We start from the raw sequence: 24,545 nt of genomic DNA, 5'->3' as shown, positions 1-24,545 counted from the left end.
ACGGGCTGTGGTCTTGGATGTATCTGGAAAGTGTAGAGCTGGGACGTGTTTTCATTCTGTGTGTAAAAGCTCATCGTACGATTTATGTCTCATTAGGTGCTCTGCTACACGAGCTCTCCAATGATGGTGCTCACAAGCAGTTTGATAGCTACCTGGAGGAGCTAATTCTGCCTATAATGGTGGATAGCGCAAGGAAAGGGGAACGCGAATGCCATATTGTCGTGCTGACAGATGAAGACACTGTGGACTGGGATGAAGATCATCCACCTCCAATGGGAGAGGAGTACTCGCAAAGTAAGGGCTCTACACTGAGGCTCCTGGCTCTGTCTTCAGTGCACACCCAGATATCTGGCCACCCTAACAGCAGTCTTCCTCCAGGAAGAGATGCTGGCATGTGGAGTCCTGTTTTGTGCATTCCTTCTGAACTGGAGGCTGCCAGAGGCAGGATACCTGGCTAGTTAGAGCTTTGGTCTGACCACCTGCATTGGTAATGACAGCACTCACTGCATCTTTTCCTTTAGTTTGCCACCTTCCCCTTTTCCTGGCTCCCTAGTGACTGAATACTCTTTGCTTTACACACTCACCACCACCTGCTCTCTCCAGACTGCGTAACATCTAGCACTACCCTCCCACCAAGGAAATGGAGCTAATCCCAGTGAGGAGAACAGGCACCTGTAGTAGTTCTTGGAAACCAGACCTGGCTTTTGGCACCTCTACAGCTGAGCGTGTCAGAAATGGGGAGAAGGTCCCTCCTTGTAGATTCTGATCACCCTTTTTATTTCTCCAGTCCTTTACAGTTCCAAGCTGTACAGATTCTTCAAGTACATAGAGAACCGTGATGTTGCAAAAGCCGTGTTAAAGGAACGGGGCCTGAAGAACATTCGCATTGGCATTGAAGGTAAAGTGTTTCTTCAGCAAAGGGAACTCTCAAACAGGTGACATCATAGTCAGTAAAGCCTGGTTTCCTCTGGACTTCAGGCATTTCCTGACTTGCTCTGTGTTTTACTAGGCATTTCTTTTAATGAAACTACTAGAAGCTGAGCATCTTCCTTCGCCGCTGTCACGTTACACTGAAATTGGCCAGGAGGCTTAAAAGTTAAGGGAAAAATGAGATACACACACGTGTACCAGCAAGCCTTGTCTCTTCAGGACTAAGTAAACAGGAAACAGGAGTCAAACACTTCTGTCTGCTCATCCAAGCATTCCCTTAGGGAGCTGAGAGAACATTGTGCTCTGTCCTGGGAGACTTATTTTTATAATAGCTATGTTTGTTCACCAAATGGCTAACGATGTGCAGCCCTTGCTCATATGACTACACACAACGCTGCACCATCTTTTTAGGGGAAAAGAAAGCAAGCCAATAATGTGGAATGTGAGCATTTGTCTACCAAGTCCCCCCTGTCCCCATAATCACTCCTGCCTGGCTGTTCTTCCGGGACCCTGTTGTCCCTTTGTGCAAGTCAGAGGTGTGTAGTGCAACTGACTGGCTGTCTGTGTTTTCAGGATATCCCACCTGTAAAGAGAAGGTGAAGAGGAGGCCTGGCGGCCGATCAGAAGTGATATACAACTATGTTCAACGGCCATTCATCCAGATGTCGTGGGAAAAGGAAGAAGGCAAAAGCCGTCACGTTGATTTCCAGTGTGTGCGGAGCAAGTCTCTAACAAACCTGGTCACTGTGGGTGATGACATTTCGGAGGACCATGAGGTTATGATGCATCACCCCCCACAAGTAGATGAACTCGACAGGCTAAACGCACCATTCTCCCAAATGGCTGTTAACGATCTACCAGATTAGTTGTGGCTCAGGGTGGATAGTCCTGCTCGATGTGGGAACATCTCAGCATAGTTTCATCCCAGGTGATGGAACACAGACTCCTGCAAGGTGCTTTATCCTCGTTCATGCTCTTACTACGTTGTCATATTTCAAGCATGTTAATAAAGAGCCACACTCCATAGTCTTAATTGTGCAATCAAAAGCAACATCTCCTCAAACAAATAGAAATTATGCTGTTTGTTTCTACTACAAAGGCTTCCAGATTGGTGGGTGCTGAATATTTTACGTAAACTTCTAAAAGAGGAGCAGAAGTATTTAGAAACGTCTTGTTTGACATGAGAGAGGAAGTTCTGGGTCTGTCAAGACAAAGCTTTCCTTTACCATTAGGCACTTAGCTTTGCTTTTGCGATAATCAGTTACAAAGGACTGAACATCAAAGGAAGACAGGTGATACTCTTTCATCAACCAGCAGAAATGTAGCACAGTTGTGACAGCAAAATCCTGAGTGTGGAGGAATCTGTTTACACTGCCACCTGGCTTTGCATCCCGCGTGTTGTCCTGCTGTTCTAGGGAAGGATGAAGCAGTTTAATAGGAAGCATATGCCTGTTCACAGGAATTTCCCATATATACTTCTCCATAAGATGGAGTCACTGTTTATAAGGATGTTGTCTGTTAAGTTCAGTAAAACAAATAGATAGTGCTGAAGGAAGCAAAAAGAAAAGACTGTAGTTGATATTTTACCAACAAAGTAAATCAGTTTAGTAGCCTAATAGATGTGAGAAGCTCTCTAGAGGTGACCGTGCATGTTAAGACTTTCAGTTGTCTCCTCCTTCCCCCTGCTAAGACAAAAAAAGCCAGTGGAGGAGCTCCCAGTACAGATGATTTACTACCTGAGTACAACCTTAGTCATAATTTCTGTAGACTCTCCAAGGAGTGCTCTGCTGTTGCAGCTTTAAAAGGCCAGCTACTTTCTTCTCAGTTTGGAACTCACTGGACCATTTTGCTGTCAGGCAGGTAAGAAATACCAATAGTAAACCAGCCTTCGGTAGAGAAAAATACCCGTACCTGGGAACAACTCTCCTTTGCCTCTCTGAATATATTATCCTAGTCTGTGGTTAAGGCTCCCTTCGTTTTGGATTCAGGGCCAACAAAGCTGTGACTGTGAGTATAGCCACACTCCAGGCTGGTTTAGCTCAGTTAGTTGTAGTAGAGCCTAACTGGTCCTGTTCCTGCAGCACAGAGTTCCCTGTAGGTTTGCTTCACCCCCCGATTAGCACACAGTGAGGTCAGTACTGCCACAACCCAACTGCTACATCAGCCACAACGGGCCTCCCTTACAGAACCGTCGTTTCTGATGGCTGGGTAGAGGTTGTACTTACCCCTGGGTAGAGGTTGTACTTACCCCTGGGTAGAGGTTGTACTTACTCCTGTGTAGAGGTTGTACTTACCCAAAGCAGAGCACTTAAACATGGTGCTGGTGCAAAGAAAAGCAAAAAGAGAGTGAGTTACCTGGTCGTACTGGGCAAAACAGAGGTAGGTGTCCGTCTGCCCCTGCGAGGTTTAATCCTCTGTTGTCGGGGTCGTCAAGCCATTTTTTGTTGTTTTCTGTCTGTCTGCAAAACGTATGGCAGACTTTGCACTGAAGATTGCTGTGACTGTTTGCTGCTAAGGATGTTTGGGTTTTGAGTGTAAGTGACATGAATACCAAGCACAAATTTTCCTGAAGATTTATGAGTGTCATTCTGGTTATGAGTAACAAGATCTCTGCCGAGGCATATACTTCTGATGTGTTTAGTTCCCATTTGCATGGATACAGGTCCCATTCTTTGCAGTGTTTCTGTTCTTAGCTTCTTTCCTAAGTGCAGCAAGTAGATTTCTTCTTTTTGTAAGTGCCTATGGGAAGATTTCCAGAAGTGCTTCAGGGCCTCCTGAGAGTCCTGGGGGTTCAGATGCCCAGGTCCACCTGACTGCTTTTGAAAAACCCTCCCATGTGTCATTGGGTCAGTATAGAGAAGTGTCCTTCAGTCTCTGCACAGAGGTGGTGTGCAATCACTTTCCATTATTGCTCTAGATGAATTTCTATTTTTGTAATAAAGGAAGACATATGGACCATTAACCTTCCAGCTAAGAGCCAGACCAAACCCATTACCTGCCTTGGTAACGAGCCATTCCCACAAGTCAAGCAAAGACTGTCTGCCCAGCAGTGATGGAGCTTGCCCCCAGGCCCTGTGATTATTTTTTTTTGGTGTGTATTTATTTTTACAGTAGTGTAAGTTTTGAGCAACTGTGTATTGGTATTGACCAGCTGACCTGGAACTGGAGTCTACACACATTCTGCTCTGAGGAGTTGAAGAGGTGTGTTCTTGAGCAGTACCCTCCAGGACTGCGTCAAGGTAGCGGATGCTGAGCATCCGACATCACCAGCACCTTGTGGGATCTGACAGCCAAGACACATCCCACCAGTGTGTGTCCCTGAGCCGAGTGTCAGCTAGGGATGCTTGAAGGATTTGGCCAGTTTATTAGAAGTAGTGGCCTCAGGCACTTGACTAACTGCAGCAGGCTCTTGCCTGAGCGTTAAAGACTGTCAGTGCCTTGTAGGAATTTGTTGGTACTCTGCAATCAACTTGCACCTTCAGCACGGGATGGAGGTATCCAGCTTCCGTGGCTTCCATGCAGTTTTCATCACTCCAAAAAGCCACTGTACTTGACTGGCTTTCCCAAGTAATTAAAGATGAATTTTGGATTTTATTTTTTAGTAGAGTGAGTTCTGTTGGAACGCTAAATCAAACTGAAAAAGTGTGTGCATTTGCTCTTCCTCCTCTCTTGGTCACCTGGTACAAGGTCAAGCTTTGTCTTATTCTCTGGCTATACCGAAGTGTTCCCTGTGGTGTGTGTGAACTACAGCTGTACAGTTTCTTTTCTGTATTAAAGTATAAATTATATGCAGCTTGCCTGGCTTTTTTAAAACCTGTCTTAAATGCGGAGTAGACGAGTGGGCAGGGGATAGATTGCTGGAAGGTTTTGTTTCCTTGCTTCATGGAGTAAGTGTGGCTTGTGCCTCCAAAGTTCTAGAAGTAGTTTTGCACCAGCCAGAGCCTGGTTGGTTTGGCAGGGACCTTGAGCAGCAGCTGCACAGAAGCGTTACTACCACTTGGGCTGAGAGGACCTCGAAGTTTACCAGCTCATTGCAGTGATGTTCTAAAATCAGCACGTAGCGCAGGCAGGAGGTAACACTACTCAGCCCACAAACTATGCAGCATCTCTAACGGGCCCTAGTGCTGTTTTTGGTTAGCATGCTGTGGAAGATGCTCTCCACTTCGACCTACTTCTCTCTTTGGAAGAAAACAGCATTGGAGCAGGTCTGGCTTTTATTTCCGTCTTCAGCATTGGATGTATTTCAAGAGTTTCCTTGACGAAGCTTAGAAAGGCAGTAAGAGTTTTAACAAGGTGGAATTTAGTGAAATTACTGAAGTGATAACAGGAACTTGTACTCACAAGTGGAGCTGTCACAAACGTGAAGCAGTGAAATTAGAACTGCAGGTTGGCTTTGGCATGTTACAAACAGGTAGGAAAAAATGAAGGGTCGTAGCTTTGCTTCCAGTGCCACTTGCTCACTGCTTATTATCCATTTTAAAATAGAAAAAAGATTAAAAACAACTTGCCCTGAAGTTGGTAAACTGAAGTGACATTCACACATGGGTACCTGGGCATGAATAAGGCTGGGGTCATCCACCTGTGCCAGGAGGCCAGGCACGTTCTGCCAGAAAGGTTCAATTCTTCTGAAGATCAGTACTTTCACCTGTAATTAATTAAATTAATTTCTTCATGCCTGCTGTACATCTTTTGGAAAAGCAGTCTTTAGCCCCTGAGTTACCATTGCATTCTCATACCCAAGCAGTGGGTTCTAAAATCAATTTCAAGTCTGGAAAAAAAAAAACCAACTTGAGAATTCTAGTTTGTAAAAGACCAAAACATGCTAGCAAAATTGTGTTTACTACGAGGATTTTATTTACACAACACAATGCAAAGGTAGTTCCATCAAAAGTTGGCTCCCCCAGCAACACACAATACACCTGCCAAATTTTACAGTGCAATTTAGTAACAGCTTTTAAATATTTACAGAACACTTTTTCAACTTACAGGTTAAGGCAGAGTCAGGGCACAGTGATAAGAAACAGTACAGTTTTGTGCTAGGCATGGTACAGAGAGGAACTGGCAGCATAACTCATGTTCAGATCCACTGGAAATTCAGATTGGAATTACTCCTACAAGTCCAGCAACTACTTGCAGCTTAAAAAAAAAGAGCTAAAAGATACACAACACACAAGCCAGCAGCTAAGAAAAATGTTTGGCTCACATGGGAGATGGAACAGATACACAAAACTCTGTTAGCAGTGGAGAATGGGTCCTGGAAAGAAGATGCTGTACTTTTTTTTTTTTTTTTCCCTAGTGTTGGTGAAGAGCTGTGACAGGAAGCAGATTTATGATGCAAGTGTGATCCAAAACCTACCGCTGGGAACGGGTGTCCAAGAGGACCAGATTCAAAGACATCCAGCTTCTGCTGAAAGGCAGCTGAAAGGCAGCAGGAGTGAGGTACCCAGCTGCTCCTTGTGCCTTTGAAAAACTTCACCTCTCACTCAAAAAGTGAGTGATCTGAGGTTTCAGAAGACTTCAAACCACACGCACTAAAAATGCACAGTACATATTATTATACAGGGTTTTTTTCACAGCACATTACCACAATTACAGGTGTATAGCTTCATCTTTGGTATTTATCAATAACAATGCCAGTCCCTTTTAGTAAAGGGCTAATAATGCAGCTACTCAAAAGGATTTTTTCCTAATCCACAGCAGCTTTAAAGAATTTCCATTTATTTCTTTTTTAAATTTTAAGGCAGTAACTAAGCTGTTAGGAATTTTTAAAAAATGTTTTGATATTAATACCTCTTAGTTTCCAATGGTTTAAGGCAACATTTTCAAATGGCTAGAAGCGACTGCAGGATAAAGTGATGGAGCAATTGAGAAGTTGGTATCAGTCCTTCGTAAAAAAAAAAATAATAATAAATAAATAAAAGGGGAGCAGAAGGTGATCAGTTGGTAAAAAGCCTGACCCTGTAAATCACTACTTCAGTTAGCCCTTATTCATCTGAGTAAGCCCTACTGACTACAGCAATCCTGGCACTTCTAATTAAGGCTGGGTTTGCATTTCAGCTGTGTAGGATCCAACTGGTATCTCAACTGCTTATGGCAATTCACGGAACTCCTAGGACACGTACAAAAAGCACGAGGGGTGCATCGGGAGAGAAGGCGAACGAGTTATCACCCAGATTTAGCTACACATGGTACTCTCAATCCCCCAATCAGTCTTCATGATGGCACTCAGTTCAAAAAGACATCCAGGTAAAAATTCCCTAAAAACACCTATTAAAAAAAAAAAAAAGTTTCACTACAAACTCATTTTCTTTCATTTCCTAATCTAGGAAGTTAGGACTAAATATAACTGAAAGCCTTCCTTTTACTGTGAAACACTGCTCTAGCTTTGTTTCTAAATAGCTTTTTTTTTTTCTTGTCTGTGTTACAGAGTTAGTGTTCAGCACCAATAAATGTTTGCAAGAATCCAAGACAGTTCAAACTGATACATGCTTTTAGAAACCTCATTACATTTATTTTTAAAAAAAAAATCTAATTGCTAATTAAAGACTGGTACCAGGCAGGCCCAAAGGTTAATGCCACCTGCCCCTGGAAACGCAGAGTTAACTACAAAAGAGGTGCAAAGTGGAGCTCACCATTAGAAAACGGAATTACCAAAAGCTCAACTGAGGCAGAATCCTCCCTCCCAAAATGCACTCGTGTTCTGAGAGATGCTTAGGCAAGGAAAGGCACTGTGGGGCTCTCCTGGAGAGCATCCTGATCGTAACTGAATGGACTTTGATAAATTATACTGGGCAAGTAAGCAAAGAGTGGAAATGGTGGGTCCCACTGCCCCAGAAGTGGCTTGATGAGGCACCTTCTCTTTGGAAGACAACAGGGACAGATGGTTCAGCCGTGCCAGCGAGAGGAGCTCTGTCAGGAAAAGCCAGGGAGGCCTCTATCAGCAAGATTCATGGAAAAATGTGACACTGTTTGCTCCAAACCAAGAGTAAAAAGGCCACAGAAGATGGTTTCGTCTTGAAACCGATGACCATACAGCAGATCTTTAAACTAGCCAAAAGATGGCAGCAGCAGGAACGGGAACCTCGCGGCTGTACACAAGATGATCAGGTTAAATTCATTTTCCCTCTCTCTCTGCCCTAATTCCAGACTCACTGGTCTTACTAGCGATAAAAAAAGATAAAAACTTACTAGTTTTTATCATCTGCCTTGTTTATAGATCCGTCCTTTCACACAGTAACTGAAAACTGTTGGCGCTGGAGGAAGCGGCCCCGGTTCTCCTATCACTGTTGAGAAAAGAAAAAGCGTTGCACCATTTTTTTGTTTAGAAAAAACCTATTAAATGGCTCGAGGGTCACTGTCTTAGTACCAAAAGTAAAGTGCACTGCAACTGGAGGCCACTGCGACAGAGAAATGCTACTGAAGAGGCTTCCAAGTATAAAAAACAGCACTACAAACTAAGGTTAAGGCAATACAAGTTGTGTCCTCCTACTAGATGGTTTACTGGAGAGTTGTCTTATCTCAAGCTTTAATTATTGCTTTGTTTCCTCTGTACTGAAGTCCTTAGCCACTGGGAAAACAGTGCTGGCAGAATTGGCAGGTCGAGTTTGTCACTTAATGCAGGACTGGCAGAACAGACCGTATAAACATCACGTGCTTTGTAACGTCAAAGTGAAGGCTTGCTCTCATCTCCCGACGGACTGTACGATCTGGCAAAGAATTTAAAAAGCAAACTGAAACTCTTGCTCCTGAAGCAGCAAAACGTGCTTGCAGCAGAGGTGATGCAAACATTTTCTGGAATTTTTCAATGGCGCCGAAAGAAAAAATCCTCAGTAACAAAACAGGGTCCTGAAGTCTTCTCCAAGAGTCAACAGCCCTTAAGTTTTCTTTAAAAAAAAACAAAAAAGTTCTCTTATAGGTATATACCCAAAGTACAGGAACAGAATTCCATGGCTCAGAAGTTGTCCCAGGTAAAGATTTATTACTTTCCTGCTTTCATATAGGATGGTATTGCTCCTCGGGCCGTCAGACCTTCAAAACGCTTGTAGGTGTAATTGATAAAAACCCAGTCTTTGTTCTTGTAGTCGGTGTCTGGGTGGTTGCTTGTTGCCACTGATAAGACACAGAAAAAATAACTTTATCCTTTGAAGACTGCAAAGTTTATTTATTTTTTAAAAAAGTTTATTTATTGCAATAAGTGATATTGCAAGTTTAGTTATTTAACTGCAAAGTTTATTTATTTATTTTCATCCACTGGAGACAGATTGGGAGAGAATGCTTCTAAAGAAAGAAATACCATAAATCTAGGCATTCTGTTTCATTCAACCCCAGTCAAGAACTGCTGTAAAGTGTTTTTTAAACACGTGGAACAATAAAATACATAAAATACATAAATATATATAAATAATATATAAATACAAGGATCTTCTAAAGATTCACACCGAAACATATCGTCCCCTTCTGTCCCACCCTCTGCCTACCCGCTACACTGAGTGTTACACAAGCTAGCAAGAATTAGCCAGTACCAAGAGGTACTCGCAGTGTTGGGCTCACAGGTCCCACTGAGATCTGAACTTGCTGGAAGCTCATTCTCAGATGGCTCTGGCATCATTTACGAGTCTGCATCCCACCTCCTGAAACCCAAACGACACCCCTGCACCACACGACTGCCAAGCTAACGGCTTGATCGTGATGAAAAACGCCTGCCATCTAGGGAGATCCTCTCTCCAACTAACAGGAAAGTTACGTGATTCTACTGGAGAAGAGGAAGGATTGTTTACATGTGGAATCAAAGCATTTACCTGTTGGTTTAAGGATATCAGATTCTGGAAATTCATCAAAGTTTGAGGTATCATCGATGCTTTTAATTTCGATTGAAATTGCAGCAGGTCTCTCTCTGCCAAGAAGAGCAGATTCAGCATTAAGATTTCAAAGGCAGTAGAAAGCAGGATTTGGCCACTTTCCATTTCCTTACAGAATCAAAGGCTGAAGGTACCTAAACCTTAGCAAACTTCAGGTAAGGTACAAAATCCTCTCACCCACACCTGGATATGATAAATGCCAGTTAAGCTGCTCCCTTCTGTTGGACAGGACTAGCTTTAAACTGTCCACAGAGAAGAGCAGCTTGCTTTTCTGCAAAGCATCTTACCTGATATGCTCCCAATCAACCCCTTCAAAGAATGGGTTACTCTTTATTTCCTCCACACCAGATGCACCAATTCTGTGCTCCCATTCACAGCAAAATCTGGGATGGAAGGAAGAATGAAAATGAAGGAAGAATGAAAACGAAAGCGTTCCATCCTGACATGGAACGGCTTTCTGAACTGATACTACTACGGTTTCTTAACATATAAATGGAGAAGATTAAGAACTCCCACTGCAAACCAACGCACAAAGTTATGTTTAGGAACGTCATGTCAAATGTTACAATTAAGATGTGGTTTTGTTTCACAACAGGACCATGTGCTTTCTATTTCAGGACGAGTGTAGAGCAGGAGAACATGTAAAGCCTAAAAAGCTAGACATCTGTATTTCTGTCCTGAGAATAGATAAGTGATTGAAAACATAAATGAAAGAGCAAGAGTCAACATGCACTGGGATACGTTTGTATGCTCCAGTGCATGCACTGTCAAAACTTCTATTGGAAGAGGCCAGCCCTGGCAAAAAGATTGAAGTTGCTTCCACGAGAAGCTCACAGACAAAATAAAGAGCAGAAAGACTCATATTTTTGCCAGACTAGCAGCACTTACATGGGAGCTCCTTTTTAGCAGAGTTTAGTCAGGGAAGCACCAAATGACCCCTGAGACAAACATATTTGACGAGGGAGTTCAGCATTTGATGCCATGTGCATAACAGTATGTAGCATCAGTTTTTTTTTTCCTGTGAAGCAAGCCATGAGAAGCATATACTACAGTTTCCAAGACAAGAAAATCAGTACTGTATTAACTGGCAAACCATATGGCTGGCACCTTAAAATAAGGTCCTTCGCTTTATCGGATATTGGAACTTCTGGAGGAAATGTCAGAGTCTCTTTCCAATTCATGACTTTCTTATATGTTTCCTGAGGAGTCTCAGAACAGAAGGGTGGATAACCTGAAAAGAAAGAAAAATGCCATCTTGTATAAAGCCAAAATAGTTCCTGTAGTTCCTGAAGTGCACCAGCCAGAACACACCTGGCAAAGCCTGTAGGGATGGAGGCTTTGAGACCCTGACCCCAAGCACACCCACACAGCCCGTGTCCTGCACAATTCCTGCTGCAAACCCACGGCCTGCCCTTTCTTACCGATCAACATCTCGTACATGATGACCCCAAGCGACCACCAGTCACAGAGCTTGTTGTACCCGGTCTGCATGAACACCTCCGGAGCGATGTAATCTGGAGTTCCCACAGTAGAAAAAGCCTGGAACAAACCCCCTCAGTCAGGCATCCTTGGAGAAAACTGCCTCCTAGGGAAGCGGGAACTTATGCAACGACGGTTATTTTGAGGAAGACACCAGATTGCCTCTAAGATCCTTTAGCAAAGCTGTTTAAAGCCTTTATTTCAAGATATGTAGAGACAAAATCAACATGTTCATGTGAAAGAGTCTTAAAATAACATCAGGGAAACAGGGAAACGTACCACTGTCTATAGACACTCGGGGGGTTGGACTAGATGGCCCTTTGAGGTCCCTTCCAATCCCTGACATTCTGTGACACCTCGGAATGGGTCACTAGACCTTGGTCATATTGGAAGTGGCAAGAACTCTTAGTTCTAGCTGGGAGGCACCAGATATCCATGTAGATAATTATGGCAGCGCTATCTCAGGCAAATATGTCACCTGCTGTTCAGCAGATGGACGAAGGACAAACCAGAGTCACTCCTCGTTTTAAAAGAAAAAGCATGAATCTTTTTATTTCACCGTTTTTCAGAACTCTGGAGTAGATTAATGCCTGGCATTTCAATACCTGTGCCATTTGAATGCAGCAGCTCAGCAGGGAGGATTTCCAAGCAGGTGAAATGCACTTACCAACTGCCGTCTGTTTCTCTTCCAAGTCTCAGCTTTCCTTTTGGAATTCATGTTCTGGAAAGCTAAAGGAGATTGGAATATATGTGACCGAACCCTACTGGTCACCCAATGTATGTTTTTACCCCAAACCCATTGCACTAAAAATCTCCTTAATGATATCAAAAAGGCAGCCAGGGCCTGGCCAGCCAGCCCTGTGTCCAGCTGTCCCGGTAAGGGCTCACGGTCCCCGGGTGCTCACCGAAGTTCACCCCCGTGGGGAAGCTGGAGCTACGTGTGGAAGCACATCTTCGTTCACCTCACTGAGCATAAGCCACACCAGCAGAGATGAACTCCTTAAGTTCAGACCAGAGTGGTCAGCAGCCTCCAGCAGCAGCTGAGAGCTGAGCAGGGGACGTAACCTCTTCCACCAGTACGTCTGTCAGTACCCTAAACCTATCAGCAATTTCCAAACCTATGCGATATTAATAAAATATATCAAGCCTTTCATTAGTGATCCACACTTTCCGAGTTTTAACTCCATGATCAAAGCTATTCCCATCACTGAGTGTTCAAAGAGACTGTGTGCTCATTTACTCATTTAATTAACACCTGAGATGCAGCGACCACCTACCAAGTCACACTGAGTTTTCCTTCGAGGTTTATTACACACAGAAAGAAGGGCTACAGCCGAGTCTATTGCAAAGACAAACTTCTGGAAATGAAGATGGGTTTGTACATGAAAATAACAGAAATTATTTTTATAAAACCATTTTACAGAAAAATCAAAATTACACCTCAAGATGCAATGTTGACTATCAGATCCCCCCCACTGTGGCCTTCTAGCCTCACAGTGAAACGAGTTGTGTCAGGCACCGAGAGCAAGCAGGCAGCTGCCCTTCTGAAGCCAGGTAACTTACTGAAGTCACTAGGAAGACTGTGGTTCAAGTTTCTGTAAAATTCTGTTCTGTGGGCTTTCTTTAGGCCAGTACATAGACCAAAATCGGAGAGCTTCACGTGGCCCTAGAAACAAACACACAAAAAAAACCCCAAAATACAAAACCAGTATGAGACATTATCATAGCAAATAATTTTTTCTTCTTCTTTCCCTCCCTTTATTTTGTATAATGAATAGATGGACACTAAGACTGGATGTGCACATAGAATCAAGCTATCAATACTTTCATCACTACTACACAGAGAAAGCTCAGTACCTATTTACTCCAAGAAACCTCTGCTCCTGCAAGCCCCTGACCAGAGTGAAAGCAAACATCTCCCGAGGGAGCTGTAGTCCTGCATTGTGTGTTGACTCCAACAGATACACAGAAACACCTCAAATTCTGTAACCGGACCTGTCCTAGTGCATAACATCCAGCCACACCAGCTAGATGCAATTTTTAGATTTATATCTAAAATACACATCCTTTTCAGAGTCCTATGTTTATTGACGTCTAGATGGACACATACAGATTTCCATCAGTAATTCCAACAGTGCACTGTTAGCCAGCTAGTGGTAAAGTACAATTATTTTCCCTTGGTCAACTTTTTCCAAACAAGCTAAACCTTAAGCAAACTTGTAGTGAGCAACAGGATAGTGAAACAACTGAGCTTTCTGCAAACTGCCTGAAATAACCATCTAGAAGCAATTAGGTAGCCTGGCCAGCCTTCAGAAACACAACCTGGTTCTGAAGGAGATAATATCTGTTTTCAGTCTCACTAATGGAACAGCTACATCCTTCACATTTGATATGATCATCTACCCCAGAGCTGGCAAGTGTGAGTGTTAACAGATGTGAGATCAAAAGGAAACACCTTTGACCGAGAGGGGAGAACTGAAACTGTGTTTTAAATGGCAGCTGAAATAACCAAAAATAGCTTAAATCAACTGTCAGAAGAGAGCTCATAAGTGAGGTATGAATACAGCTGGAGGTGGAGGTCAGGTCTGGCTTGGCTTGGGTTTTTTTGACCCCAGCACTGTGGCAGATATGCCCTCAAAGCTAGAAGGAACAGGGTTAAGAAAGCAGCACCTTCTTTCACAACTGTCAATACTAGTTCAGGTCAATATTAACAATTACGAGACCTATTTACTACTACCCAGCCCGTGGTTAGTACATACCTTGCTATCCAGAAGCAGGTTGTCTGGTTTTATGTCTCGATGGATAAAACCCAGCTGATGAATAGAATCAATGGCTAGCACGGTCTCAGCGATATAGAACTGTGTCTCTTCCTCTGTGAGAGTGTCCTTTTTCATCAACAGTGTCATCATATCACCTAGAAGCCACCCCACAAACAGCAAAGGTAAATAAACAAGCACACAAACTCCATTCTTGCTAATTCTGAAGACATTTGCAAAGAAAAGAACTAAGCTATTTAAAACCTCAGGAAATCAAAACTGATTTCATATGAAGTAACGGAGTTCCCCAGCACCTCTTTGAAAAACTCTTGTATTTCCCCTTGTATGTATGTGGAAAGACTTGTACTGGAGTTGCATTAAACTGGCTGAGGCAGCCAAAGAGCACCAAGATGAAATGGCAGAACAGAAACATCCCTTAAGAGCCAGCCATGGGCTGCCACTCCTCACCGCGCATCGGAATCGCGGATTAAAACAGGCACTTCCAGCTACAGAGCTGCTGCGAAGAACAGACTGCATCAGTGCAGCGTCATCTCAGAAAGCGTTCTCGTGGTTTCGTTAGTCACAGATGTTACAGCCTTTCAGGATGACTTTTTCTTAATCAATTACAGTAGCATTATCATTCAAGGACAAACATCTTTGAGGTCCCTTCCAGCCCTAACCATTCTATGATTCTATGATCATCATCCTCTGAAAAAAAACCAAACAAACAAAAAAAAAAAAAACACAAAAAAAGAGGACCTTAAAAGTTACTCTTGCTGCAAGCCAAGGTTAGCTTGCAGGAAAGGAAAGCAAAAGGTTAGAAAATGGAAAGCTGGTTATGTTATGGATCTATAGATAGCCAGTGCACTTAAAGATAAGAACTAGCGGAATCTGAAGGCCAAGTTTCAAACACCTGCAGCTAGAAGACCCAAGCAGACAAGTCGAGCCTGACCCAAAGACCTCAGCACCGTACCTCCTCGAGGCAGAAAGCTTTACCATGACTTACAGAGTAACGTCCAGTACAAACAGCACGGTATGGTAACCACACACCCCTCGTCCCAGACTGCCTTTGTAGTAACGAAATTAGAAATCCACAAACAGGAGAGCAGCGGTCTTTTGATTCCAGGTAGTTACCTCCAGGCAGGAACTCCATGATAAGGTAGAGGTTTAACTTGTCCTGAAAACTGTAGAACATTTTCACAACCCACAAACTGTCTGCCTCCACTAGAATGTCCCGCTCCGCACGAATATGGCCAACCTGGAGATACACATGTGCGTTTGATTAATTACAAGTCTCTGTTTTATTACATGCCTTTATTTCACAGACCATTCAAGTATTATACTGAAAAGCATCAAATATTGAAAAGACAGCAGTCAAACTTCTGCATGAGGGTAGAAACACCATCGAAGTTTCACCCCTAATATCTTCAGGTAATAAAACAGCCCAATGTGTTCAAAACCAAATCCCAAAGTCATGCTTCTGACAGCAAAAAGGTGAGAAGCTTCCATTAAACTGCTATATTCTTCCAGAATGGTTTTTTTTTTTTCCTCAATCTGATAAATCCCATTGAACACCAACTTCGTTTACTCCTCAGCACGCAGATCTGAAAGACCCTTTTACATTCAAAAGTTTCCACTGGAAAGTTTATGGGGACTTTTGCCTTTGGACATTTACACTTGAGTAACGTTTACCCTGAGACGCATGTAGGAAGGGGCGAGAGCACTAACCTCATTCTTTTAAGCAAAAACTCAAGCTAGATAAATTCAAACCACCCTCCTGAACAAACAGGTTCCGTTACAGAAAGACAGCCCACGTTGATTTTTTTATTCTTTCAATTCTTAGAGCATTTGGGTCCCTTTCAAACCAGAACTGTGTGACATGAGTCACTATGAAAACACTTAAAACCACTCAGATAACAGACCTCCAAAGCACAGATTATTACTGTGGGAAGATTCAGGAGGAGAAACATATGGTTGAGTACAAAACCAAGTTAAGCTTATATATAAAAATATCTCTCTTTTTTTTTTTTTTTTTTTAACAAAAACATCTAATAATTTGATCTCTCAGAATCTAGCTCTTCCCAGTTTGCACGCCCATCAGATGTGGCTTCAGCCTGTTCCCACAGACTGAAAGCAGAGCAGGGATTTAGCAGCGCTGCACAAGGCTGACGAGCGAACACACTGCTGTTTGCTTCTTAACCAGCACTCACAGAAATGGAAACCAGTTCCTGATTTTATGAACACACACACAGTGCTTCCCAGATCCACCCAGTGCTGAACGAGAAAGGACTGTCTCAGACCACCCTATTTCCAGAAGTTCTGAGTCAGAATTCCACAGTCACACCACTTTTGATATTTATATCTGATTCCGTAAGTCGGAAACGCAGTCCTCATAGGAAAGGTGCTCCAGCCCTCTTATCATCTTCGTGGCCCTCCTCTGGACCCTCTCCAACTGGTCCATGTCCTTCTTATGCTGGGGACTCCAGAACTGGATGCAGTACTCCAGGTGAGGTCTATTGCGTCCAGTTCTGGAGTCCCCAGCATAAGAAGGACATGGACCAGTTGGAGAGGGTCCAGAGGAGGGCCACGAAGATGATAAGAGGGCTGGAGCACCTTTCCTATGAGGACAGGCTGAAAGAGTTGGGGCTGTTCAGCCTGGAGAAGAGGAGGCTCCGGGGTGACCTTATAGCGGTCTTCCAGTACCTCAAGGGGGCCTACAGGAAAGATGGGGAGAGGCTGTTCAGGAGGGCCAGTTGTGATAGGACAAGGGGTAATGGTTTTAAAATAGAGGGAGGTAGATTCAGATTGGATATTAGGAAAAAATTTTTTACCATGAGAGTTGTAGAACACTGGAACAGGTTGCCCAGAGAGGTGGTGGATGCTCCATCCCTGGAGACGTTCAAGGCCAGGTTGGACGAGGCCCTGAGCAACCTGATCTAGTTGGAGATATCCCCGTTCCTTGCAGGGGGGTTGGACTAGATGACCTTTGAAGGTCCCTTCCAGCCCTAACGATTCTATGATTCTATGATCTCAACATCTATACTGAATCGTTTGCACGTCTGGACGTGTAACATGTCTCATCATAAAACGAGGAGGAGGAACACGAATCAAACACACAGAACTGTCCTTAGCAAAATGCTCTGCTCCCCCGTGTTCCCAAGCAGAAAATGAGTTTGGCTGAACCTTCCTTCAGGCTGAAGAGCCTCTTAGAAGGGGGCGTCACAACTGCAGCTCCCGTTACGACTAAGCAAGGCATCAGAGGTTGGCTGAAACACTGCTCTGGGCGTTCACTGACACACCATGGCCTGTAACTGCTCCTGCAACCCTAGATGTGTTCCTCAAACTTTTGCATTGTTACAAGGAACGTTTAGGAAAAAGAAAAAAAGACTTGAAAGAGCGCGCTAGAAGACAGGTCCTTATGACTTCATGAGATTTTTCTGACTTATTTCCTCCATTAAAAAAAACAATCCCTAATTTCTCAGCTAGCAAACCTAAACCACAGGTGCCTGTTACTCCTCTACACATCACAGTTACCTCCCGAAGTCACCTCGAACACGGATGGTAGCATTGCTACTCAAGGTGGCTGCTCACCTGCTCTTTCTCGAGCATATCAGCTTTACGGAGTATCTTCATTGCGTAAACATGCCCCGTATCTTTCTTCTGGACAAGTCGCACCTAGGGAGCGTGCAAAAACGTGAGTCACATTCAGCATTAGCACCACAACTCATGACAAATTGGAGTATCGAGCCCTTGGCTTCCATGTAATGAAATCACAAAACCAACGAGCATTACACAGTGCACAGTAATGGCCAACAGGTTCTGTTCATTCCGAGAGATGAAACCCTTTTAACAGAGATGACACACTGAGCAATCACACACCTCCAGCAGAAGGTCCAGAGCCACTTTGTCTGAAGGAGGCCACCAGAAGAGACTCCTGCGAGTGGCTCTCCAGCTCTCCCTCTTCCGGGAGGTCAGAAGTAAAGTACACCGCCAACCTCGTATTTAGCTTGCTCATTAAGACCTTTTCAACACCATTTATGTTCCTTTAAAGCACATAATCACAGAATCATGGAATGGTTTGGGTTGGAAGGGACCTTGAAGATCATCTTGTTCCAACCCCCCTGCCATAGGCAGGGACACCCTCCACTACACCAGGTTGCCCAAAGCCTCATCCAACCTGGCCTTGAACACTGCCAGGGATGGGGCAGCCACAACTTCCCTGGGCAACCTGTTCCAGTGCCTCACCACCCTCAGAGTGAAAAATTTCTTCCTTAGATCCAATCTAAATCTCCCCTCTGTCAGTTTAAAGCCATTGCCCTGTGTCCTGTCACTACATGCCCTTGTAAAAAGTCCCTCTCCAGCTTTCCTGTGGGCCCCCTTTAAGTGCTGGAAGGCTGCAATAAGATCCCCCTGGAGCTTTCTCTTCTCCAGGCTGAACAACCCCAACTCTCTCGGATCACCTCCGTGGCCTCCTCCGGACCTGCTCCAACAGCTCCATGTCCTTCTGATGTTGGGGAACAAGCATTTATCAACGCTTTTAAAGTAGCATTTATTAGGCACGAAGACAGATGCACGTGACTCTTAAGGTAAAAATCAATCTGCAGTTGTTCCAACATTTATCCCTCACTGGTGTAAACGAGGCAAGTCTTTAGCGAATACCAGTGCCATTTAAAAATCCTTTTAGTCACGTTTTCTGGACTTACCTCTCCAAATGCTCCTCTGCCTATTACTTTTAAAGACTCAAAGTCTTCCAAACCAAGCCTTGTTCTCTTGAGGCGAAGAAACTCTGTTTCCTTTTGTGCATGTGCTGACCTCCTGATTCTTTTCTAGAGTTTAGGGAAAAAAAAAAATCAAAACACAGTGAGAATTCTGCAGGTGGGCTCCATAGACATCACAGCAATTCCAAGCAAAGATGCTAGGTCTCCGTTTATAAAAGAAAATCACTTTGATTATTTTAACCATTAAGGTAATTTCCCCATATTCATTACCTCTTCATCTTTTAAGCCTTCTTCTTCCATCATTTGTTCCAGCTTCTTTTGTCTATAGCAGAGACAAATTAGAAAAATAAAGGTTGAATCATTAACGTTGTTTCTTAATCCCATGCACATATCCAACACCTCTGGTGAAGGTGAAATGCCAGCAAGTAACAAGTGTAAACGATACATAAGGGAGACTCAGACACGAGATTAATTTTGAAGCATCTAATATTACAGCTTTACCATTCTGGCCTTGTTCTCTCTAATTTTGACAAGCTAAACCTGCGTCGAGTTGCACATCTTATTCGAGTGTATGTTTTGGTCATATATGAAGGCAGATGGAGGAGATCTGGGTTCAATTCTTGTCTCTCTCTTTGACAGCTGCGCAAGTCACTTAAGGCCAGAGCCATAATAAATATTTAAACACCAAAGTCTCCCTTATTTCAGGGAGAATTGGCTATTTAAACACATCTCTGGATCTGCACTGTAATTTCTCTGCATCTCAAACTCATCATATGCAAAACCAGAGAAGTTACTTTATGTTTCCTAATACCTGAGATACTCAAAATATTTGGGAAGAGGAAACATGTCTGTACACATTCTCCCCCTTAAAGAATCAGAAATATTTACAGTCTTAGTACGAAATGAGTATTTGGGAGAAGAGAGAAAAAGGAAACAAGACTTCAGAGGGGGAATGCCTTCAGGGGACACTGGTAATGATCACCTTCTGGGAACTTTTTCCCAACTCCAATCATACTAATAGCTGGCTGAACTGGGTTTGGTGTTTTGGGCTTGTTTTTTTTTTCCTCTCCATGTGTGTTTTTCTTGGTATAACATTACAAATGTACTAAAAAATTCCTTCTCTTTATGCAAGTCATTCTTTGCAAGATCCTCTTCCGGTCTCCTGTGCCACCACGCAGCTGCTGCGACGTGATATTTTGGGTTATCACTGCCACAATCAGGCACGTTTCAATCGCTTTGCCCTTAAACATTTAAGCACCCAGAGAGCCCTGGCCGGCCATCTCATCTCACGCTCAGAACAGCGACTGCAGCAGCAAGGCAACTGCTGCAATACACAAAATCAAAGAGCTCAGCATGACCAAGCCATGTTGAGATTCCCCCAAATACCCTGAAATAGGACCCAACTGCACTTCAGTGCACATTTAAACTCCAAATTGCACATCCACAGACACATCTATTGTTAAAAAAAGCCATGAAACTTGTACAGTCCAGTTCAGACAAAGTCTTGATCCTAAACAGAAATTGAGGCCTGGGGAGCAGACAGAGCACTTCTCATAAAAAGCAAGAGCTGTGCAAAGAGAAAGCAAGGAATTACATCAGTGATATTTTCTGTTTGGATTAGACCACAATCTTGCCTTACTAATTTGAAGCTTTGAAGAAAATATGTATGCAAGAAAGTATTTATTTCCAAATTGCTTCCTCATTTCTGCAGTTATTGCAGTTAGCAGGCAGTCCCCTTGGATGGGTTTTTGGCAGCCAGTCTGCAGGCGAGCGAACGCCGAACCTTTTTCAAAATTCTGATTATAGACTACGTGGCAAGCGGGGAGGACATCAGAAGTCCCAGCGCTACGACTTGAGGGTATTCAGCAAATGAGAGGGTTCCAGTCAAAGGAAAGTAAAAGCAATACCTCCGAGTTAAATCGCTCGTTATAGTTTGACCAATATATTGAAAGAGATGCCACAGGTTCAGCCAACTCAAAGAGAAGCAGCATTAAGTGACAGTCCTTACAGTAATCCCTAATTGTCTTGGAAAAGATTATCTTCCTCTATCAGCTGACTCGATCACACATTATAATCCAAACTGATGCTCTAGAATGAGTTTGAAGTATTTCAACCAGGGACATAAAACGGGAAGAGGCAACGGAACACAGGCAAGACAAACATTTGTAACCGTTGGCTTTCTGCTTCAGAACTGGACTTGAATGAGCCCAAGCACATCCCAAAGTTAGTTTCTACTTGGTCACATAATCAAATATATAAGTTTTGAAAACTTGGTAACAGGCATCTCACTTCTGCGTTTGCAAGCACGTTTCACAAAAAAAAAAAACAACTCAAAAAGCTCCAGTCTGAACTACCACGGGAGTCAGAAACCCGGCAGCTGCCCCATCCTCGTGCCGAGCCCCATCCGGGTGCCCATCTCAGGGGCTTACGTTTGGTTTTTGCTTTGGCTCCAGAAATCTCTATGCAGTTAATATATATTTTTGGCTCTTACCCAGTTTGGAAAAGAAGCAAGAAAGATGTATTTTTTTTTTAATATTTATTTTTTTTTCTTACCTCATCTCTCGTTCCTCATGCTGTGCGATGAGATTGCTGTAGAAGTTTTCTAACGTCACCTTGGTCATCGTAACTCGCTCCTTGGTGTGATTACTCATGGACGAGCACGGTGTCGGGCCTGTCATTGCCATGGCTATCAGGAAAGGAAAAGGGAGGAAACATTGAACATTATAAATGACAAAAACCTTCCAACAAGAGCTGCAATCAATCGAGCGATGCTGAACCACGGACTTGAGATCATAACAACAAACGCTAACAGCCCAGTTGTCTAACTAAGACTAGGGAAAAGTCTTACAAAATAAAAGGTACAAGTCAAACTTCCTGTTTTGAACATTTTTGATCTGAAAATAAGAGGGAAGGAAGCTTAAGAAACATGATGCCTCAAAAACCACAATTTCAGGCAGTGCTGCAAGTGTTTATTTCTCCCAATGTATCTTTTAGCTTTAAAAAAGGTTAAAAATTCAGAAACATCACACTGAAACATCCAATCCAGAAGCTCCTCTTCCTTGCAGAAATAACTCCATCAGTTGCCTGCTGCCTCCTCTGCTGGGAAATCTATCAAAATCCTGAAAGCCATCCAACAACAGAGAAATTGAGGAAGGAGAAAAAAGGCACTGAGTTGCTTTTAAGCACTCTCGCTTTTACTAGACGCTTTCACATGGGAATCTGGCAAAATCCAGAGGGCTGCTGCCTTTCAATAAATGGTAGTTTATAAAAAAAAACCCTAAAACTCTGGTGTAAGTATCCTACATTTACATACTGGATTACGGATCGGAGTGTGTCACTTCCAGCTGGGGGCATATTTGACAACCCAGCTCTACTTTTTGAAATGCATTAAAACGCCAAGATTTCCAGTGTAAAAAACTAAACCTCGTTCTCCGGGTCACGTCATCACTGGCAGCGAGGGAACCGAGTTTTGCAACTATTACTAGAAATTGCAGACAGACACGGGTTAGACACACGCTTCCCCTTTCCACACCGCCCGGGCACCGACGTTTTACGAGTTATTCTTTTCTGTTTGCTTTCTGCCAATCTTTACGAGGCATCGTTATCGTCGTGCCTTTGCAAACCACGTCCTTTACGGGCACCAATTATTTCGTTCGCTGCCTTCGCAGGGCCGCTCACAGAAAAGATAACACGGTGGGAGCGACTGGGAAGCCCCAGCTCCGGGTTTTTGGAGATGGAATTACGTCTTTACAGAGGAGTGGCACCGCACCAGCGGCGGGGTCACGTTCTCTGCGCGCCCCCGAGGAGGTGGCACGGAGGTGGCACGGCGGGTAGGTGTGAAAGCCATGCCTCTGGCGTGCACGTCCTACAGAACAGAATATGAAAATTATCTGGCAAAAGCGGGTTATGAGGGAGGTACAAGAAAAACAAAAAAAAAAACCAAAAAACAAAGGGAAGGGGGAGAAAAGAGACAGTAACCGGCTGGAAGGCGGCGGTGCCGAACCCCCTGCGGGTGCTCGGGTGCCCTTGCTACGGGAACGGGCACTCGGAGCCACGCGACACCCGCCACGGCGATCGGACGGCGACGGGGCAGGATGCTCCCGGCACCGGCGCTCCACCGGAGCCGGTCGGGGATGCAGCAGCCTCCGGGGGCGGCGGCTCCGCGGGCGCTTCGCGCGGCCCGACCCGCCGCGCTGGCGGAGGGGCCCGACGGCGTCGCCGGGAGCGGACAAAAGGGGCCCCCGCCCCGACCGAGGGAGGAGGGTGCCCTCGCCGCCCCCGGGGAAAGGGGGGCTGGGCCGGCGGAGGGACCCCGGCCGCAGCGCCCCCGCCGCCCGCCCCACCGGCCCCGGGGGCTTCGGGGCGGCCGCCCTCCGCTCCCCACCCCCCCAAAGCGCCCCGGGGGCAGGAAGGAAGGCGCGGGGGGGGAGATGCGGAGCACCGGGCGGGGGGGGCATACGGGAGTCGCCATGACAACGAGGCGGGAGCGGCTTACCGGAGCCCCCCCGCGAGGGGCGCGGCGAGGAGCCGAAAGCGACGGCGGGGTCCCGGCGCCGCCAAGCCAGGCGGAAGCGGCCGCAGAAAGGCGGGGCGGAGCTGGCGGGTGGGGGAACGGGACCGGAGCGAGCGGAGCCCCCGCGCCGCCGCCGCCGCCCCCCGCACCGACGGCGCCCCGGCCGGGACCAGCACCCCGCGGGCGCGGCGGCAGCGCGCATGCGCCACCATGCTCCCGGCCCCGCCCGCCCGCTCGCGCCACACGCGCATGCGCGTAACGACCGCGCCGGGGGGGGGGACTGGGGACGGAAGGCGCCCGCCGCTGCGCATGCGCACCAGGTTTTGCTTCATTTTATTCAAATTTCTACCAAAAAAAAAAAAAGCAAATGCAATTCAGGAGGTGAAAAGGGGTTTTATTCTTAACATCATCAAGGGGGTCTTGGGGTTTAATCGCTCGGAAGTGGCGCTCTGCGCGTGCAGGCGAAGCCGTGGCAGCGACGGGGATTTCGGGATGGGAAGCGGCGCGGGCAGTCGCTGCGCGGTGGGAACGCTGCCCTGTTAACACACACGACATTTAATTTCCGAAAGGTTAATTTTGCGATTAAACTTTGCTTCGCTTCGACAGAGCCGCTCGGTTGGGTATCGAGGGCGGACGGCAAAACCGGGCGCTGCCTCTGCCGGGAAACGGCCGCCCTGGCGAAACGTTTTCCGCCGGTAAAACTTGCACTGTGGGAGCTCTGGGAGAGGATTTCGCATGGAGAAGGAAAAGGTCGGAAGTCGGCAAACAAAAGGGTCAAACAGGGACCCTGGAAGCTGATTCTCATCTCTCCCACCAGGAATGTTCAGGGCTTTGGCTGGAAGCGTGGGGATCGCTGCTCACTCCTACCTCCATGGCCTGGCAGAAGTTTGCCACCCTGAAAGAAAACTCGAGAGATGAGAGGCTTAAAACATTCCATGTGCTGGAAAAGCAGGAAAAACCAAACCTTTGGAGCTAAAGTGGAAGGAAAGTCATTCGTACTGGGGAGCAGGCCAGAAGTGCAGGCAGGTGTGAGATGGAAGAGACTCCGTATGAGGTCACTGCTTCCTCGGGAGAAGGTTGGAGTGCGAGTGAGCCTGTGAACGCGCAGAGCAGTGAACCAAACTTCCCGCTACAAATTGCTGCCACAGCCCTGCGATACCAGTAACGGGGAGGGTCCTGCCCTGGGAGGAGAGATTTCTGTGACAAATTCCTCTCACAATCACAGTACTCGGCCTGCCGGCTCGGGAGAGAACCCGGGTCCTCACACGGGTCTCTGTTCTGCACCGAGGAG

General features: G+C 45.2%; 2 protein-coding genes across 10 annotated transcripts in view; one reads left to right on the top strand and one right to left on the bottom strand.

The window, feature by feature from the left end:
• KCTD20 (potassium channel tetramerization domain containing 20) overlaps positions 1–4,722 on the top strand; it is a 29,258-nt gene extending 24,536 nt beyond the window's left edge. For all 8 annotated transcript variants that reach the window (XM_086627111.1, XM_086627115.1, XM_086627109.1 and 5 more), the window contains exons 6-9: positions 97–294; positions 788–898; positions 1,504–3,144; positions 3,214–4,722. In XM_086627111.1, coding sequence (XP_086483237.1) covers positions 97–294; positions 788–898; positions 1,504–1,796 — 602 coding nt within the window. In that variant the 3' untranslated portion in view covers positions 1,797–3,144; positions 3,214–4,722. The remainder of the gene's footprint in view (positions 1–96; positions 295–787; positions 899–1,503; positions 3,145–3,213) is intronic.
• Positions 4,723–6,353: 1,631 nt separating this feature from the next.
• On the bottom strand, positions 6,354–23,278 carry STK38 (serine/threonine kinase 38). Of its 2 annotated transcripts, none has more exons than XM_086627162.1 (14): positions 23,237–23,278; positions 21,295–21,427; positions 19,012–19,063; positions 18,727–18,849; positions 17,615–17,698; positions 15,158–15,281; positions 14,027–14,181; positions 12,831–12,933; positions 11,935–11,996; positions 11,210–11,327; positions 10,896–11,019; positions 10,076–10,171; positions 9,729–9,823; positions 6,354–9,039 (listed from the first exon to the last, which is right to left on the bottom strand). In XM_086627162.1, exons 2-14 carry the CDS (start codon positions 21,423–21,425, stop codon positions 8,909–8,911), a joined length of 1,398 nt encoding a protein of 465 aa, XP_086483288.1. In that variant the 5' UTR covers positions 21,426–21,427; positions 23,237–23,278; the 3' UTR covers positions 6,354–8,908. The 2 variants fall into 2 exon arrangements, with proteins under 2 accessions (XP_086483288.1, XP_086483289.1); XM_086627163.1 differs by lacking the exon at positions 23,237–23,278 and adding an exon at positions 22,055–22,100.
• Between the last annotated feature and the right edge of the window lie 1,267 nt (positions 23,279–24,545).

This window comes from Tauraco erythrolophus, chromosome 27 (assembly GCF_009769465.1).
Source record: "Tauraco erythrolophus isolate bTauEry1 chromosome 27, bTauEry1.pri, whole genome shotgun sequence".
Lineage (NCBI taxonomy): Eukaryota > Metazoa > Chordata > Aves > Musophagiformes > Musophagidae > Tauraco > Tauraco erythrolophus.
Note: the sequence above shows the minus strand (reverse complement) of the source record. Positions and strands in the feature narration are given on the sequence as shown.

Coding starts and splice junctions, on each gene's coding strand:
- STK38 (XM_086627162.1), bottom strand. CDS start 21,425: ATGGCAATGACAGGCCCGACACCGTGCTCGTCCATGAGTAATCACACC. Junction 10,172..10,895: donor GCGAAGGACCTTATTTTAAG/GTGCCAGCCATA, acceptor CTTCCATCCCAG/ATTTTGCTGTGAATGGGAGC. Junction 9,824..10,075: donor GTTGATTGGGAGCATATCAG/GTAAGATGCTTT, acceptor TCTTCTTGGCAG/AGAGAGACCTGCTGCAATTT.